Below are 18,745 nucleotides of genomic sequence, written 5' to 3' on the forward strand. Positions count from 1 at the left end.
CCACTCGGTAACAAACTAACAAATTACGTTGTTGTCATGATTGTTATTATAAGCTGTAAACCTGTGTTGTCATTAGTCCTTAAGAGCCCTACAGACGATCTGATTTGGTAAGGTGGTTGGGCGGTCGGATGGCGCAGCCACCTCACTTCACCCGCCAAGAGTTTCGTCGGACGACACAACTGATTTAGCACCTGATCTGACCAAATCAGATCATCTGTAGGGCTTTTTACCGATTACAAAGATAATGAAGATGACGACTGAAATGATAAGAAAACATGAAGGTACAATCACCTGACAAATTAAGACAAAAGAAATCATAAAAGGAGCAGAACTGATAGCTTACTGAAGGTCTCAAAGGCCCCAACATTGTTGAGCCAGAAGAAAACAAGATGTTATGGCCTAAAATATTGCAAACCCACTTGTCAACATCGCACTGATTGACCACAATTGTTAGCTGAGGTGTCGTCTGTCTCCCCTGCTGCCACCCATCTCTACTAAGATGGCATTACTGCTGCAACTACAAAAACTATGTCATTCACTTCACTTCTTCTGCAAACACAGACTTGAACACAGACACCAGCCCTCCTTTCTCCTTAGCACCAACCATTAGTTGCATTTCAGGTACCGCTCTCTTTTTCCAGATTCTCTCTCCAGACCTTTCTGTTTGCACTATTTTAAAAAGGGAAGTTAAGGCACTTCCGCACACTTTGCTGTATGCTCATGTTAACAGTCAATCTAATGTTGCTCACTGTGATGAACTGAAAGCCATATGTGAAGGCAGTTTATTTCATGTAATTATTGCAAGCGAAAGTTAATGTAGCTCAATTCCTTCCAGTATGGTTGAAATACAAGGGCATCGTATTCATCAACTTAATCAAGCAATCAGGCACGGTGACAATGCATTGTTTTGTAAGGAGCAAAGTGGTATAGATAATGAAAAGCACCCACTGTATGGATATATTCTGTCACATGCAAGACTAAAATCTCAAAGAAGTTTCTTCCCAAATACTCCAATTCTCAACACAACCTAAGAAAGAACCAAAATAGAACTTTGGAGCACCCAATCTTAAACAGACTTTGAATAAGAGTGGGAAAATGCAGAGAAAAATTGAAGAAATAGAGATATCTGGGAGACAATGACACTGCATTATGTGCATGTGGAGAAACCCAGACTTAATGCCCTTTGTCTTCTGTGACCCTGCATCCAGGAAGATTTAATGTATGGTACAGATGCGGCTTTGCAAGAAGCGCAGTATTGGGCTGATGTAGTGTAATACAGTGTTATATTGTTAACTGTGTATTATACTAAATTTCTTAGCGTTGTACAGAAAAGGTCCATTTATTATGCTTCCATATTGTGATGTTATGATACGAAAAAAGAAAGAAAGTGGTACAAATATCCACTCCTACTATAAATTCTGTTCCTAAATTTATGTTGCATTTTATTTTTCAGTTGGCATTACATTGCACTGATACAGATAGGTCTTATGGCAATGATGGGATAGGGAAAGGCCACGAGTGAGAAGGAAGCAGCCATTGCCTTAATTAAGGTATGAAAATGTGTGAAAATGGGAAACCACAGAAAACCATCTTCAGGGCTGCCGACAGTGGGGTTCGAACCCACTATCTCCCAAATGCAAGCTCAGAGCTGTGTGGCCAAATTTATGTTTGTTGAGATTGTTGTAGATACAGTGAAAATACTCATTGATGTTGCATATCATCATGTCATGAGGTGTGCTTCCTATTGGCAGGTTTGTGGCACCATAGTTGTCTCCATCTGTTCCTATCCAAGGCGAACTATAGGTAGTCAGGTATCTTCCCCTTGCTATGTCATTCAGTCGACTTGAATCTAAATGTGAAGAAAACAGTGAAATTGATATTTAGAAGGGGTGGAAGGCTGGCGGCGAAGGACTACATCCTGTATAAAGGAAATCCCCTGTGAAACGTATTAAACTTCAAATACCTACAAATCACACTGCAAAGCCGAGGGTACACATACAAGCTACACATCAGAGAACGTGCCTCAATAGCCAGGATGGCAGCAAACAGTATAAAGACCGAGCTCGATAGCTGCAGTCGCTTAAGTGCGGCCAGTATCCAGTAATCAGGAGATAGTGGGGTTCGAACCCTACTATCGGCAGCCCTGGTTTTCCGTCGTTTCCCATTTTCACACCAAGCAAATGCTGGGGCTGTACCTTAATTAAGGCTACGGCCGCTTCCTTCCAATTCCTACGCCTTTCCCCTCCCGTCGTCGCCATAAGACATATCTGTGTCGGTGCGACGTAAAAGCAGAAAAAAAACAGTATAAAGAATCTGAGAAGACTATCTTTGGAAGCGGCAATGACCATATTCCGCCTGAAGATCGCACCAATTATGACCTACAGATTAGAGGTGATATGGAAGAACCTAAACAAGAAAAATCTGGAAGACATTGAAAAAGCCAAAGCTCACTTCCTGAAAAGAGTTCTAAGTCTATCAAAGTACACACCCTCACCTCACCTACGAGCTAACAAAGCCTAGACCTACTCTTGCCAGCCATTGAAGCCTACAAAGATCTACTAAGAGAACTTGCCAGGAAGTAACAAGAGATACGGCTGGAGTTCTTCGCCACGGATGTGTTTATTTACAGGGACTGGACTGAAACCAGATATGACCTACAACACATCATGACGAGAGTAGCAGTCCATGAGTTTCACCACCAAATATGCATAACAGAGAAATACCATAATCCAGAAGACAAGTGCAAGCCCAAGCTATGGGGGTCAAATTGCAACCGATGCCATGTAATGTAGTGCAATAAAAGAGGAACCTCACTAACAGACTTCTGTAAGACATAAAACGGACTAAATATAAAAAGTGCAAATTACTCAATATTACCTCTTGTAACATTATATTACATCTGTATGGCCACTGGCTGCAATAAAATCTATTATTATTATTATTCTCCTGCCTAGTTTTTTTTTTCCCCTTCCATGCTCTTCAAGAACTCTTGCTAGAAGACCTTTTCATCTCAATATATGTACCATCCAGTTCCCTTTCCTCTTTTTAATCGTGTTTAGGAGAGAGCTCTTTGTTCTTTGAAATTTTCCATTCTCCTCAAACCCACATCTCGAATGGCAGGTATTGGATGACCACGGCCGACTTGATGTGTCACTATAGCTAGCTCCTTACCGGCGGGTCCACGCACTGTAATCGGAGTAGTTTCATAGCTCGATACATTCCTGCGGTAGAAATGGAAAAGATATGACTTTGATTGCCGATTTATTGTAATTTAGAGGTATGGAGAATGTTACATAGGTTAATACTGTTGAAATGAGTAATCGTGAAGTAATCGCCAAAATAATGTCGTGAAATGTAACTGCGGAGTTGAGGTGTAGTCCAGCTGACGTTCTGACATTGACTTTGATTGCTGATTTACCTTAATTTAGAGGAATGAAGGAGTATGTTACATTGACTAATACTGTTAAAATGATTAACTTTAAAGGCTACCTTCATTGATATTTGCCGAAATAACGTTGTGAAATGAAAATGCGGAGAGATAGAGTAGTCCAACTGACGTTCCTTAAAGTGAGGAATAATAGTAATTCATTTTATTATCCATAGCATTTAGATACAGAGCAAAACTTACCACAGAACTTCTGATGCTAATCTTGAGATTTAAAGTCATTGTTCAATTACAGTTTTAAAATTCTTCAAGTGCTGATGTCAGGAAGGGGGCGTCGTCAAAACATAAAAGAATTTTCAGTAAAAATTCAGTGATAGAAAAGTATTTTGAATAAATACTTTGCAAACTGTTCATTGCATATTAGCTTCATACACTAGCCTTCTGTCATAACAGTAATAGTTCCTACTTGTCAGTGTTTAAATGTTAAGTTTAGATTATCTTGAAAAAAATGTGTTGTGTGCTGTCATGTGGAAAATATGACTCCACCTATAGGATTATTCAATGAAAGAAAATTTAGGGGTAATAAATACCTGAAAATAAAAACGGAAAACTAAGATGAAAGTGCTAATTCAAGGGTGGTTGTAGGGAGCTATAATACAAACTTAGGTGTTTCAGTCATCCTCGTGCTTGTAATGTCATTTCTGATTCAGCCATATCTCCTCTTTACACTAGTTGTTCTACAGTAAAACTGACATTTGAAAATGATTTTGTAAGTAAATCTCAACAATATCATAATTCATCAGATTATTTTTTCATTTATCTCAACGTAGTGTTCTCTGCTTTGTGCAGGCTTGTGTGTTGTAGTGGGTGGCAATAAGTGATTTCCTGAAATGTAGACTACAGACAACAGAAGAAGCAGAATTAGTGTTAGGGTCAAAGTTATCTCGAGAAATTGCTTTGAGCAACTCCTTACTTTTGTCCTAGTCTACAGGGAATTTGTGAAATGATACGTGTCCATTTGCTCTTTTTCCTGTTAGAAGTATAGTACGCGAACCTTTTCTTGAGCCCTAGTTCCCATTCAGCACTATGGAGCTCAGGCCTCAAGAAAAGGTTCACGTACTATACAAAAAGACACACAGCAATACATGTTCGAATATTTTCAAACACAGTTAAAGAAAAACAAATCACTATGCTACACAATAAAAAGAAAATTAGCACATAAATTATAATTCTTATTTAGGACGAGTTAAGGTGAGAAAACACGTTGAACAACTCATTACATTTATTCTTGTTTGCAGAAAATATATGTTCGAAGTACAAAAAGGTGCACAACAATATCACATATTCCAAGATTTGTGAACACAATTTAAAAAATCAAATCTACACTACATAATAAAAAATAAGCTAATTAGCGCATTACTCTCTATTCTCAACAACAAGCCAACGAACACCTCATTGTGAACACATTACCAACAATTACAACAGTAAAACAATATAAAAGAACCTGGAAATGCGGTAATTTGCGGTATACTGCTTCCTGTCAGTGACTTAGGAGGCCAGCGCTCTAGCAGCATTATGGTGAAACTTTCCAATTACAGCTTTATGCTGGGCTTCACAAGCAGTTGTCAAGGCCGATATCAGGAGCGGAGCGAGGGATCCAGTAGGCCATGGGATGATGAATGAAGAGAAACTCAACTGAGTTAGTGAGAGAAAAACAATTCGCTGAAATATGACCAAAATAAGAGATAGATTGATAGGACACATCTTGAGACACCCAGGACATTTTCAGTTAGATTTTGAAGAAAGAGTGTGCGATAAGAGCAGTAAGGCATGTCTTCCAGATTTAATCCACACTGCTCAAGATCCTTTCTTACCTCCCTGAACCATTTGTCGAAAACTTTAGGCCACGATAAGGTGGCATGAACAGCTACATTAAACCAGCCAATTTAACCTGATGATGCTTGCAAGGACAAGCAAAACATGTACCGTAACAACTAATGTAAAATAATTATGTCCTGAATATAAGGATTATCTAGTATTGAACAGGTGGATGATAATAAATTACTTTGTCATTTAATAAGTATACTGAACTTCAGTACGGTCATAAAATGAGATTAATCACTTGTAAGCCTCTGAAGCTATCGATCACTGATCTATACTTGGTTCGGTTTAGGATGTCTTCCAGATTTAATCCACACTGCTCAAGATCCTTTCTTACCTACCTGAACCATTTGTCGGAAACTTTAGGTCTACTGTCAAGTGTTTAAACAATCTGTTTTGTCAGCCTCTTCTCGTCCATTCTAAACAGATGTCCATAAAATTTGAGTCGTCTTTTCTCCATTGACTCAATCAGTCTTTCATTTTCTTGGTATATTTCCCTTCTTCCTCGTAATCTATACTGGCCATCCACGATTTTTGGACCCATTATCTTGCGGAGTACTTCCTCGGCTTCTCTTAGTCCCGACATTACTGTCATTCAGAGGCATTCACTAACATACAGACACTCTGTTTTGATTACTCTATTGTAGTGTCTTAGTTTAGGTCGCCTTGGTTTATGGTTTAATATTCATGTAAGTTTACCTTTATTTAGCAGAACCTGTCTGACGCAGAAACAGAAGGAAATTTTGTGACTCTAACAGAAAAAAATACGTAAAATTCCTTCCGAACTTTTTTTCATTACATATGTACTCCAAATGGATCTAAGATGGCTGATATACTGATTGCTACAACATACTCTCGAACAGTGTAATTATGGTGATGTCACTTTGGAAGATTACATGGCCATCGATGTAGAATTCGAAACAGAGGCGACGTTAGAAAACATCGAAGAGTTCCAAGACAAGAAACAGAAACTGATGGCGATGAAGACATGAATGAAGAAAAAGAAGATGGTTTATGTATGATGAAATCCTATCGACATGCCCTATCATTACTGTCATCGATACTGAACATGAAAATTATAAACTTTGATGCCCTACCAGCTGTAAAGAACTTTGTCTATTTCACTAATGAAAAAATTATGCAGAATTGTTCGACATTATTTGCTGTGCCCATATTTTAAAACCGTGCTACCAGGGATACTTGTGACTACTGGATTATCTAACGGATGTATGTTTTTATGTTATTTTTAACCACCTTTATGAACCGGAATCCTGTATACAGTGGAAATGCTTTTCTGGTCCCTTGGGCCGTTGAGGACAGGTTTTACTGTACTCTGATGTTTTTAAAGTCATGACCAACACATAAGAGTAACCAAATAAAAACAAAACAAAAAACAGGAAGGAAGATATAAAAAAGATTAGCTCAGACTACTGTACTATCCATTTGAATTAAACAAGTAAGATACAGTAAGAAGTCAACTTACCGGCAGCACTGTTTCACAACCAAAGGTTGCTTGCCGAGATAGATGTGCCTGATACTATCAACAGTTTGTTCAGTCTGCATTGTTCCCTCCACAGGGCTCAGGTCAGGCACAAAGAAGAGACACTCCGGTTCTACACCAAATTCCAGCTACACAATTAAAGAAAACAGAAATATTTTTATCATAAATTCTTTCTTCACATAAGAGCTGCCTGAAGACAAAGAATACATAATATAGTGAATATTGATTAAAAAGGAAATAGTTTGTAAATAACTCAAGACATTAAAAATGATTGTGAAATTCAATCTACAATTTAAACAATTCTAAAAAACATTTACGAAGTTAAAAGAACAACTTGAAAAATAATTCCTACAAAATTTAAAATATAAGACGAATTTGGACTTGAGGTCCGATAATCTTATTCCGAAGAGTATAGATGATGTCTTAAAATGACGACAGACCCCACTGAGAGCTTTCAGTCCCCAGTCCATGAGCTCATCAGCACTGATCCCAAAATATTTTCCGTGTAATATGGCACTATAGGTAAATATGTGTGTTTCTTTTCATCCTTAACTTTGGCTGGCTGAGTTAGATGCGACTCATATCTTTTCATGGAGCCTGCTTTTCTCTTAACGGCAATCATATCAATTCTCCTTGTGCTGCCGTTTGATCCAAGACCATGAATCTCCTCGTGTACGTTAAAGCCTTTGCCTCGGAGAGACTGCACAAAAGATGACTTGTTGGTGTGGTGGCAGAGGTTCCTAATAGGCTTTTAACAGTCTCTTTCCAACACAGTTTCAGAGAGATTATACCAGGAAGTTTCTCTTCACTTCTGCAATGAAATCTGATATTCCTAGAGATATGCAAAACATGTAAGTATAATAATACAATATTTTATGTGAATTTTTACTCTATTTCCTTCTTGGAATAGCTTATATTTGGATATTTTTTTCCTTCTTTTTTAAAATGTTTCTCCCTCTCTCTCAGAAGAGGCCTCCTTGGAATAGCTTAATTTGGACATTTTTAACTTTCCTTTTTTTAAATTTTTCTCTCTTCTCTCTCTCTCTTAGAAGAGGGGTTAATGTAAGTATTTACAAAGAAAATTGTAGCATATTAATTTTTTAATATGTAAGCAGAGTACAAGATTTTTCGGCATTTGATTGTCTTGAAGAGTTCTTAAACAACTCTTGCCTGCTAGAGCACTTGTTCAATATTGTACAGTAGAACCCCACTTAACCGAAACCCGACTTAACCGAAATGCTCTGGCAAAATTGTATTTCAATATTTTGTTTTTACCCTCTCGTTCTTAGCCGTCGATATTAGTAATTCTCTTGCTATACGTGCTGAGAGCTACTAGGCAAACCCTATTTTTATATTATGACTTATGTCAGAATGCACGTGTAGCATAAAACAAAACAGTTTCTTACCCTCTAGTTCGTTCCATGATACATTTTTCTTGAACAAGCAGGAATTATTATTATTATTATTATTATTATTATTATTATTATTATTATTATTATTATTATTACTGTATTATTATTATTATTATTATTACTGTATTATTTGTCATGATCATGAATATTATACAGACGACTCCAACTTTGACAATAGCAGTTCTGAGAATTGAGTTGCAGCAGGTGATTGATTTAATGCAATGGAGACAAGATTGATTTTGAATTTTTATTAAAATACAGTACCACACGCTTTAATTACACTACTGTAATAACATTACTGTATACAGTATTCAGTTCAGAAGTAACAAAAAATGTTTCATTATTTCAGATTGCTTTGCGCTCTGTTGAGAAAAGCAATGAATCTACACCAGCTGATGTATTGTTGATTAAACTGTGGCACCATATAGCTGCACAACAGCGCTGCACTCAAGAAAATTCAGAAGAGTCACTGATTTTATACAATGAGTGATATTATGTAAACATTTTAATGTTAACATACAATGTGCACCATTGCTTAACAGAGTTTATGCATTTTTATTTCAACATTTAACTTTCGAAAATATTTGCCATATGTCATCCGTAAAAACGCGTCAACCGAAGTGGCTCCAACCCCTTTATTTCAGATAAATGGGGTTCTACTGTATTCATAATATTCTATTATTATTATTCATGTGTCAGAAATATCTAGAATCTACAGTTAAAATTACACTAAGTAACAGTGGCGTATGCTGGGATCAAGATGTGGGCTACCACTAGACTTAGGTTACTACTTTTCAATAGTTGGTTTAGTGAATGTCAAGCCCTAAACGTTCTGAGCTGCAGCCAATAGTTTCACAAGTTACTGCCCTGGTCTCTGCTACTGTCGATAATCAACACCTGATCAGTGAAGATGGTAGCCTAAGGTTTAGCAAATTAAAGTCCGGCTTTGTGGCAAAATAGACAGAATGCTTGCCTTTGATCTAACAGGCCCGGTTCAATTCTCAGAATCAACCCCCTCGTATTCTTAATTCCCTTGGCTTGGGGATGGGGTGTTTATCATGTCTTCGCCATTCATTTTATTCTGATCAAAAATCTGATCAAAAATTAGATGTTGGCTTTTCAGGCGTTTGCTCTATTAACCAGCGTTTCGTCTTAGGTCCGACACCAGACTCGTCAGAGTGGGATGTGTCAGACCCTACCCACTGACGTTGGGGTGTATGCAGGTGAACTTATCAGAAGCCTATTTATGAGGCACAGTCTGATAACTGCATACGGGAGATAAAACTCCACAATGGAATTAATGCCCGCCTAGCAATTCCAAATGGAAATTCTAAGTTCCCATGGAGGGAATTAGATATTTTTCCACCAGTGGGTAGGGTCTGACACATCCCACTCTGACGAGTCTGGTGTCGGACCTAAGACGAAACGCTGGTTAATAGAGCAAACGCCTGAAAAGCCAACATCTAATTTTTGATCAGATTTTTTATATGCTCTATTGGTAGAAAAATATCTAATTCCCTCCACGGGAACTTAGAATTTCCATTCATTTTATTCTCATTAGGTCGCCACCAAGCCTATACAGATGCCATACACCATTATTATTATTATTACACTGAAATTTTGAATTTTACAGCATTAGCAGCAATCGTACCCATCGTTCATTGATTTATTAGCTTCCTCGGTAGATCAGTGGTGGTGTCCAACCCATGATCACAGGTTCGATTCCAATCAACCAAAGAGAATACTAGACCTGAAAGAGTGCATTTCATTTTAGCAGATCTACCTTTAAAAAGAAAACTATATTACTACTATAACAGTAGCCTTGCAGTGTCTTTCTACAAGGGTGTAGAAGCAAAAGGGAGTGAAATACCAGCACTCTATTATCTGTATAGTTAAGTCATTAGTATGAGGTGAGGAAGTATATACGATGAGGAACGCATGTGTCAATTCGGAAACTTCCAGAAAACTTCGAGTCTTTGAGCTATCTCTCCTTCGTTGGCAAAGGCGATCTCACGGACCAAAGCTTAGCACACCTATCTCCCCACAGTCCCCGCACCTTACAAGCTTTCACCAGGAAGCTGTGCAAGGTGAGGTGAGGCGAGGGGAGAGGGACGCAGTGCCTGGGCTGCAATATGTTTCTTCGATGCGTTACACTCAGAAATGCGAGCTATGTTTTATCTCATTGCGTTCAAGTTTTGTAAATGGAACAATGTGTCAGATGCTTATATTATGATGTGCTTCAGATTTCCATCGTTCTCATTTGAGGTTAGGGCTTCACCGATACCCTTGGTAGCTCTCAGCATATGCCACTACTGAGTAACATTAGACAAATTTAAACCAAAACTTTGCTATAACAAGTACCTTGAAATAGTTCATTTTCTGAACAGGAGGATGGACAAAAAAAAAAAAACCACACTCGGTCAACCTCAATGAAACCCCATCTCGTGAAGCTCACCTTGGATTTTCCCACACCTGATCTCAACCTATTCAAGAATTTCCATGTTATCCAATTCTCTTTGTAGCCAGGTGGTAGGCATTTAACAGCAGCCATCTGTCCTGGGTGTTAGGGAGTCCTTGTTTTACATAACTGCAATCATGCCTTCCTGAGTTCGCAAGACGTTAGTAAAAAACTGGTTTTGGACTAGAGTCTCTGAGCTGGGAGTACATGGCCATGTTCAATTCTTGTCCTCTTCTAGTTCCCTGCAAGCTGATAGAGCTTCTCGACCGCAGTAGACTTTAAAAAGCCTGTCACAATACAACAAAGGGTGTGTGTGTGTGTTTTTCAAGCTTTTAGGAACTTTTGATAGTCCGTGTATCCATACCAAACATAGCCTCTGACCATTCTTTGTGTAGAATGACTTCACTTTCTGCTTCACTTCAGGATCTAGTTGGTCCTTGAGATAGTGGCTGCCTGATATTTGAAGCTATTCTTAAGCTCAGTCTGTAGGCAATAACCTGATTGTATGATGGACTTGTTTACTCTTTAACATTTATTTTGAGACACATTTCTTCACTCACTGAATTTATACTAATCAGCAACATTTACAGACCACTTAGATTGTCAGACAAGATGACTGTATCATTAAGGACTGTAAATTACCTGTATTGGCAAGTTCTGGAAGAAGAGAGCAGGTGATGCAACAGCAGTGAATTTGGCAGGAGGATTGAGTTGTGGGATCATCACTTGGCTCGGCAATAAACAGCATTCATCTGAAAATACAGAAATATGTGTTAATTTACTTATAAACTGCACATGATTTAATATAAACTAAATCTAGAGAATTCTTATAAACTGCTTTCACCGAGTGCTGTTCAATCAAATAGAAAAGAAATCGCACAAGTTTGCTTACAGAAGATATACAAGGAATTAAATAAAGTGTGCAGAGACTAGTGACATAAATGATACAAAATTTAATTTTTTTGGTCCACCTTTTCAATACTTTATTCACTAACAGTTAAATAATTTTAAAAATAAGTTTAGTTATGTTTTAGGTACATGTTTTGACCATTTGTAATCATCATCAGCCTTATATGATTCGTAAGTGATTGTTAGTCGATAAAGTATTTAAAAGGTGATAAAAAATTAATTTTGTATAATTTGTAAGTCAATATGGAATCACAATGAAATAGTGACATAAATATTACAGTAGTTTAGTATGGTAAGTTGTCCTATGGGAAATATGGGATATATCAGAAGATAAACAGGGAGTAAAAACCTGTATAAGAATGAGGACTACATTGAAGATGATCTACAGTAGATGAGAGAGGTTAGGCCTGGAAGAACAGGAAGAAATGGCTAGAACTCATGATCAGGACTTGGCTGAGTTACTTGTCAATGCATTAAACAAAGAAGGAAATGAGTTTTCTAAATAAAGTAAGTGTTTTTGGATTTTTTATATGTTAAGTTAAAAGAAGATTTTTGTAGGACCAATTTAAAAAATACATCATTATTTGAAACTAACAAGCATGGATTTGGTTATTTGGCAAGCTTTTCACGAAGTTGTAAATGATTTTCTAAGTAATATAAGGGATGAACATAACAAATCTCATCTTGATAATTTACTCCAGCAATACAGAAAATGGGATGTTCCACATCTCTGAAAATCCTTTTATCTTCAGTCTCAGCACAACTTTCTTTCCATGAAAATGTGGACATTGTAACTAATGAACAGGAAGGATGTTTTTATCAGGACATAGCCATAATGGAAAGACACTATTATGGTTGGTGGAGTCCTGAAATGGTGGAGGTCTTGGTTTCTGACAAGGGATAGCAGTTTGGACTACAGGAAAAAATTGTCAAGTCCCTTAAAATCTATAGTAATTGCAGGGACATTCAACAATAGCATTATTATTAAAGTTGTTACATAACAAACATTCTAAAACCTGTCATGATATATGTTCTTTTGCCCTGATAGTGTGAAACAGAATTTGAAGTATAATAAAATTTCAAGTATAATATTTTCTAATTTTCAATAACATTACATTTGAGTATTAATTTGTATTGTGATTTTGGGTTCAGCACATTGATTTCCATAGGAAACCCTATGTTTGGAATTTTTCTCTAGTGCAAGCTAGGCTGAGTAGCTCAGGCAGTAGAGCACTGGCCTACTGAACTCAAGTTGGTGGGTTCAATCCCAGTTCAATCCGGTGGCATTTGAAGGTGTTCAAATATGCCAGCCTTCTGTCGGTAGATTTACCACAAATAAAAGAACTCCTGCAGAACAAAAATTCTGGCACCTCAAAATCTTCAAAACAGTAAAAGTAATTAGTGGAACATTAAACCAATAACATTATTGTACAGTAGAGTCTGTATTATCCGACCTAAACGGGACCTGGAGTACGTCGGATCACCGAAAATGTCGGATAATACAGAATTACTTTGAAAATGAACTGAAACAAAGAGGAAGGCTATACTCTAGTACTAACACAATGACATGTTTTACGGTACTCTATTTATTGAATTATAAATTCAATTGTACAGTATTGAACGAAAACATTCCAGATGTCTTACGAAAATAAACTTTTCTCCACATATATTATGCTGCATAATGCCGTACAGTTTTTCCACCGATCAAGCCACCCAGCATTGGCAGGAAAATTAGGGTCCCCTTAATTAAACTTCTTCTGGAAATACACAGCCTTTTCCTGCAGAATGGGGCCAGATATTGGCAGGCCCTTTTCCCGGCGTTGAGATAACCAAAGAAATAGTGCTTCACTTACTTTTTCGTATTCACATTTTTTCAATGTTTTTCTCTGCTCTGGTAGAGCACTACTTTTGAAATTCTTCCCTCTGTTTTTTTCCAGTCTCCCCCTGTAACACATCCGACACCATAATCTGAAGCAACATTTTGAAGAATTTTTGCCCAGTGACTTAAATGCACTCAACTTGTCTTCCAGAGAAACAATCAGTTTCTTCCATGTACTCGCTATACTCACAGAGGATATGAAAATTATAACATCCGCACCCAACCAATACTACAATGAACAATGACTGAAGACTCACTGCACCTGTCCTTGAGAGAAAAAAAAACTGTCCTACCGCCAGCGGTCAGGCCAGTGCTTGTCCTATGGACGCACCCTCCACACCGGGTCTGCCTGAATTTAGTCTCCACCAAAAGTTCCAATTAAGTCTACCAGTGTCGGATAACACGGAATGTCGGATAAGCGAAGGTCGGATGAGCGAGACTCTACTGTATTATCATTCTCTAGTAAAATGTAGCTTATATGAGGATTGTATTTAAAATACATTATACTGTTAATGTCACACATCATGCAGTCATGGTTGAAGCTATTGGCAACCTCACTGAGATTAAAGAACTGTAAAGACATTTACCCTGTAGTGTAGGGTTCAAGGTTTTTCTGAGAACCTGGAAATCAAGGGAATGGGACAGGCCTGACTAAAGAGCACTCCTCAGGTACTAGTGCTTCAGCTGCGTGTCTGCTGGCGTGTTGAGCGCAGAAGAATACACGTGTCGAGAAAAGGAAGAAAAGGTTAGCAGTATGGCAGTGCAACATCAGCACAGTCATCTTACCAGCCTGTCTGTTTCTGAAGAGGTTTCACAACTTCAAAGGGCTCAAGAATGGCTTCGATTTATTTATCAGAACTTTCTTGATTTTAGCAGAAAATGCTTCCCATTACCTCCAACTTGAACTGACAGATCTGCAATGCAACATCCAGCTCAAGAACATATTTCTACATCTCATTATGTGCATGATTTTTATAAAACACTTCCTCAGCTGCACAAGCAAGCTGCTAGAGTTCTTCGATGTCTGGTTCTATCCATGCTTGCCAGTGTTTTTCTTTCTCTTATGAGACTGACTTTAATTCAGGCTTGCGTCTCATCACTGGTGACAATACGCTGCAGAAATGCATCTCCTTCATTGCAGTATCTGTCCAGGTGGATACCAACCAGTGAATACCGGTGCAATTTCTGTACATCCACGAGTTGTTGCGGAATCCAACGGGATGCAATTTTCCTCATGTTAAGACATTTTGTCAGTATGTGCCACACCGTTTGATGACTGAGACAAACCTCTATGGATAATTCCCAGACGGTCCATCGATGGTTTACGGAAACTAGACCACTCACGATGTCAATCCGCAGTCTCATTCCGATTTGCACAAAACGCCTTGACCCATCGCGCAAACTTCCTATACGATAATGCATTCTCGACGTAGACTTCACGTAATCCTTGATATCATTCTGATGCATTTTTGCCACAGGCAACCTTGACTTTAATCCACGAACGCTGATCACTATTTGAAAACATGCTTTAGAGCGGTAAAATTAACACTCTTTAACTTCAACGCCATACAGCAACAGCACTCACAATTCGACGCTCATCAAATGCACACTACACATCGACAACAGCGCCACCTGACCACTCCGATATCCTATTTGCGCATGCACGATCTCCTGCAAGTGACTGGACTACGTTGCCACTACTTTATTTACAGCCCTTGTACCTTAAAGAACTTTGTTTAAACCTCTTTCTTTCAACTCTAGCCATTTCGAACAATGAAGGGATTTCAACTTTCACCCCAAGTGCAGCATGTGTATGGTGATGACTATGTGCCACAGACTAAGAGCAAAACGTGTTTCAAGAAGGATGTGTGAAAGTGACAGGAGCATTCTGTTGTCAAGACTGATGTAATACAAATGGAACCATCATCACAACTTATATTTGCTAGCAGAGGAATTGAACAAGACATTTGATTGTTTGATGATTAAGAAGTCAATTCAGGAACTGAAGGGCATTCATAATGGAGTCCACAAATGCCACTAAATGGAAAACCCTATAGGTTGGAGTTTGTTACAAAGTGGAGGATGAAGCATTTCTGATGCATGTAGTGGCAGGCAACAAAGTGTGGTATCACTTCTGTCAGCTATCTAGTAAGACAGTGAACTTACAGTGGAACAACCTGATACACAAAGAATCAAGTGACAGGTTTCCATAGTTAACATTATGTTACTATTTTTGGAACATAAAGGACGTTTACTCCATTTTTTAATAATCAGACTCTAAAGAGTGGTGGTGGTGGTGGTGGTGGTTACTGTTTTGAAAAGTACAACTAGGCAACCAACCCCTTTTAACACTATTCGGAGGGAAATAATGGAAGAGTTCAAACCCTTCAAAAATATGGGTATTGGCAAAATAATGGATGGGCCACAACAAGCATAAAAATGAAAAACTGAACAATGCAGCTTCCAAATTGACATTTTGGCCAATTTTGGCACTGTCAACCAGTTGTGCATGGAAACAGACATCCAACCAATCCCAAGCTCCCATTCATATTGGTTTATATCTTGAAATTTGTTTGCCAACTTTATTGCAGTAGCAGCTGCTGAGGGGGACTGGTGGAGGGGCACTACTTTTTCACAAATTTACTTTCTTTCTTACACACAGAAGTAAACAAATCCATACTGTGTTTCCCAACCTGATTGTTATGTTTGTTAATCAATTAGTTATAAGCAGAATCCAGTTGAGTCACCATACTTCTATATTCCATGTATGAATTAATATGTGGGGAGGAAATTAGGTGTTTTGAAATTTTTTATTTCAAGTGTTTGAGATTTGTTACTCTAGCTTTGTTCAAGTCAAGTCCAAATAACATCCCCGGAAAACAGAAAAGCCCATTATTTGACTCACAGCCACACAAGCTCGGATGTACACTGATATTCACACCCTTTATATCGCCCCACTTGTTCTAGTTTTAAATGAGGTGCTGGTCGACTGAGTGCCCTTATCTCTGTCTTTTCAGTTAGGGACAGTTTCAAAAATGGTCTGTTTAGAATATCGCTCACAGAATTCAATGTTTTAGATTGCCTACAGGTTAATCATACCTAAGAGTACATCCGTGATATTTCTTATGTGTTAGTTCATTGGAATACTATATATATCCACACCCTGCATGCGACAGATTTAATTTTAACTACACCACACTAAATATTATGTAACAGGATATTGACTAATTTCATTAGACAGCATTAGACTTGCATTTGAAATAGATGTTGGATTCTGCACGAAGACTACTGGCAAAAATGAATGCAATTGGACTGGACAAAAGAGTGACTGAACGGGTGGCTCTGTTTCTAGAAAATAGAACTCAGAGAATTAGAGTAGGTGAAGCTTTATCTGTCCCTGTAAAAATTAAGAGGGGAATTCCTCAATGTAGTATTACTGGACCTTTATGTTTTCTTATATATATATCAATGATATGTGTAAAGAAGTTGAATCGCAGATGATGTTATTCTGTACAGAGTAATAAATAAGTTACAAGATTGTGAGCAACTGCAAAATGACCTCGATAATGTTGTGAGATGGACAGTAAGCAATGGTATGATGATAAACGGGGATAAAAGTCAGGTTGTGAGTTTCACAAATAGGAAAAGTCCTCTCAGTTTTAATTACTGCGTTGATGGGGTGAAAGTTCCCTTTGGGGATCATTGTAAATACCTAGGTATTAATATAAGGAAAAATCTTCAATGGGGTAATCACATAAATGGAATTGTAAATAAATGGTGCAGATCTCTGCACATGGTTATGAGAGTATTTAGGGGTTGTAGTAAGGATGTAAAGGAGAGAGCATATTTGTCTCTGGTGAGACCCCAACTAGAGTATGGTTCCAGTGTATGGGACCCTTAACAGGATTACTTGATTCAGGAACTGGAAAAAATCCAAAGAAAAGCAGCTCGATTTGTTCTGGGCGATTTCCGACAAAAGAGTAGCGTTACAAAAATGTTGCAAAGTTTGGGCTGGGAAGACTTGGGAGAAAAGAGACGAGCTGCTTCACTAAGTGGTATGTTACATGTTATAATTCTCATATTTTGGTCCGTATTGAAATGTGCAATGAAGTCAAATAAATATTAAAGTTTATTTATTCCACCTATCCAATACATAAGCCGGCCCGTAGTGTAGGGGTAGCGTGTCTGCCTCTCACCTGGAGGCCCCGGGTTCGATTCCCGGCCAGGTCAGGTGTTTTACCTTGACCTGAGGGCTGGTTCGAGGTCCACTCAGCCTACGTGATTAGAATTGAAGAGCTATCTGACGGTGAGATAGCGGCCCCGGTCTAGAATGCCAAGAATAATGACCGAGAAGATTCGTCGTGCTGACCACACGACACCTCGTAATCTGCAGGCCTTCGGGCTGAGCAGCGGTCGCTTGGTAGGCCAAGGCCCTTCAAAGGCTGTAGTGCCATGGGGTTAGGTTAGGTTAGGTTAGGTTATCCAATACATAAATAGAGATTTTAATTAAGAATTAAATCTTGAATAAAATTGTAGGGACATGTAACATAACATTTTGCATTCTTATAAAATTACTAGTATACAATTTGTTACCAATTTTCAAACAAGGACATTCCAGAAAGTGTATAAATTTACGACTATTTGTATAAAAGACTTTATTAAGGCTTCATTTTAAGAATATCATAACTATTGTCAACCATTTCGCTCACCATTTGAAGCATATTTCCAACATCGTCCTCACTTTCATATGTAATTTAAATACAATCAGGTACCTGATTAATTACCTTTCAGATTGAGATTAAGGCTGAAGATGCCCGTAATTAAAGGGCGAAACATGCCCCTATAATTTTATTCAAGATTTAATTCTTAATTAAAATCTCTATTTATGTACTGAATAGGTGGAATAAATAAACTTTAATATTTATTTGACTTCATTAAGTGGTATGTTCTGAGCTGTCAGTGGAGAGGTGGCATGGGAGGACATCAGTAGATGAATAAGTTTGGATGGTGTCTTTAAAAGTAGGAAAGATCACAATATGAAGATAAAGTTGGAATTCAAGAGGACAAATTGGGGCAAATATTTGTTTATAGGAAGGAGAGTTAGGGATTGGAATAACTTACGAAATGAGATGTTCAATAAATTTCCAATTTCTTTGCAATCATTTAAGAAAAGGCTAGAAAAACAACAGATAGGGAATCTGCCACCTGGGCGACTGCCCTAAATGCAGATCAGTAGTGACTGATTGATTTTTGTTTGCAGAGGATGGCTTTGCCAATGCCCAAAACTCCCGTTCTGTGCATGTTAAGAAATAGTAGGTTC

At 38.0% G+C, this 18,745-nt stretch overlaps 1 protein-coding gene across 2 annotated transcripts in view; it reads right to left on the reverse strand.

The window, feature by feature from the left end:
* Nucleotides 1–18,745, reverse strand: part of MED16 (mediator complex subunit 16) — a 163,798-nt gene that overhangs the window by 3,970 nt on the left and 141,083 nt on the right. For both annotated transcript variants that reach the window (XM_067146880.2, XM_067146878.2), the window contains exons 13-14: nucleotides 11,280–11,389; nucleotides 6,750–6,895 (exon numbers count right to left, since the gene is read on the reverse strand). In XM_067146880.2, coding sequence (XP_067002981.2) covers nucleotides 6,750–6,895; nucleotides 11,280–11,389 — 256 coding nt within the window. The remainder of the gene's footprint in view (nucleotides 1–6,749; nucleotides 6,896–11,279; nucleotides 11,390–18,745) is intronic.

Source organism: Anabrus simplex, chromosome 5, assembly GCF_040414725.1.
Source record: "Anabrus simplex isolate iqAnaSimp1 chromosome 5, ASM4041472v1, whole genome shotgun sequence".
In the NCBI taxonomy this organism is placed as follows: domain Eukaryota; kingdom Metazoa; phylum Arthropoda; class Insecta; order Orthoptera; family Tettigoniidae; genus Anabrus; species Anabrus simplex.